At 34.6% G+C, this 1,159-nt stretch overlaps 1 protein-coding gene across 1 annotated transcript in view; it reads right to left on the minus strand.

The window, feature by feature from the left end:
• The window catches only part of LOC111088641 (glutamate receptor ionotropic, delta-2-like), a 13,649-nt gene extending 12,914 nt beyond the window's left edge, over positions 1-735 (minus strand). The window contains exon 1 of the mRNA XM_022399345.1: positions 473-735. Coding sequence (XP_022255053.1) covers positions 473-493 — 21 coding nt within the window. The 5' untranslated portion in view covers positions 494-735. The remainder of the gene's footprint in view (positions 1-472) is intronic.
• Positions 736-1,159: the final 424 nt, after the last annotated feature.

Consider the following 1,159-nt stretch of genomic DNA (forward strand, 5'->3'; position numbering starts at 1 on the left):
GAGCATGTTTGGTGTTACGGGGATTCGAACCCGCGACCCTCAGATTGCGAGTCAAGCGCTCTAACCACCTGGCCATCCCGGAAAAGAATAAGTTTTAAATCTTATCAAGTAAAATCAGTTAACTATTGCAGTCTAACGTGTATTATAAATGCAAAACGTAAATAACAATATAAAAAAATCCGCTATTTTAACTCCTATTGGGTAAAAAAACAAAAAAATTAAAGCCTGAAAAAAAAAGTACTATTTACAAATTGAGACTATTTCTACACTATTGATTAAATGGGTTAAAATGAAATAAAAGCTTACGTATTAATAGCTGGAACTATACCAAAAATAACACCTTTCTGAGGCTCGTTGCTGAAGGAGAAAGGTCTCTGCATGTGTTAAAACCTAAACCACTTTACAGAAAACCTTGTATGGTATAGTCTGGTTTCCAACAAATAAAATTCTAGCACAAGCTTGATTGACTTACTTTTTTGAACCCACAACTCATCGTGTTTCAGCAGAACTTGATCTTATTGAAAAAAAGTACTTGTATTACATATGTTAGACAATATTGAGCATATTTAGGCCTAATAAGTGCATTGTCTAAACACGTGGACGATCTCAGGTTACTTTGTCGACAAATGGTTCTAATTTGGCGAGTCCTTCCAACATTACCAAACTACAGATGGTGTTTTCTCTTACTTAAACACGTTCAATTGGTCGTAACCATCTTCTCGCTCCGCCTCTTCACGTGAACTTCTGTTTTGAATGTAGCACTGATGGTCTTTTTGTCGATTGTTGTCAGTTTGCCTTGCTTTTTATACTGTTCTCAATTGCGTAACATTCACCCCATTTCGTTGCACGTTAATGCTCTGTAAGTATTATGTAAAATTATATGTATTATTTGAGAATTGTTTAGAAACTCAAACCGATGTGATGTATCAGTCAGTTCTGAGAAAAGTGAACTAAAATCAGATAAGTTTGGAAACTGAAAAGTCATAAAGTAACGTTGAAGATAACATATCTCTTGATAGCATGAAGAAGGCACTATTTCTATTTTTCATTCCCTTCCTAAAAACGGTAAATCAAAATTACGCCTGTCGTTATCCTAAGACTAACTCTCTGTTACTCCATAGCATTATATTGGTTTGTTTATAAAGATCTTGACTCGAAA

Source organism: Limulus polyphemus, unplaced genomic scaffold (genome assembly GCF_000517525.1).
Source record: "Limulus polyphemus unplaced genomic scaffold, Limulus_polyphemus-2.1.2 Scaffold4173, whole genome shotgun sequence".
Lineage (NCBI taxonomy): Eukaryota > Metazoa > Arthropoda > Merostomata > Xiphosura > Limulidae > Limulus > Limulus polyphemus.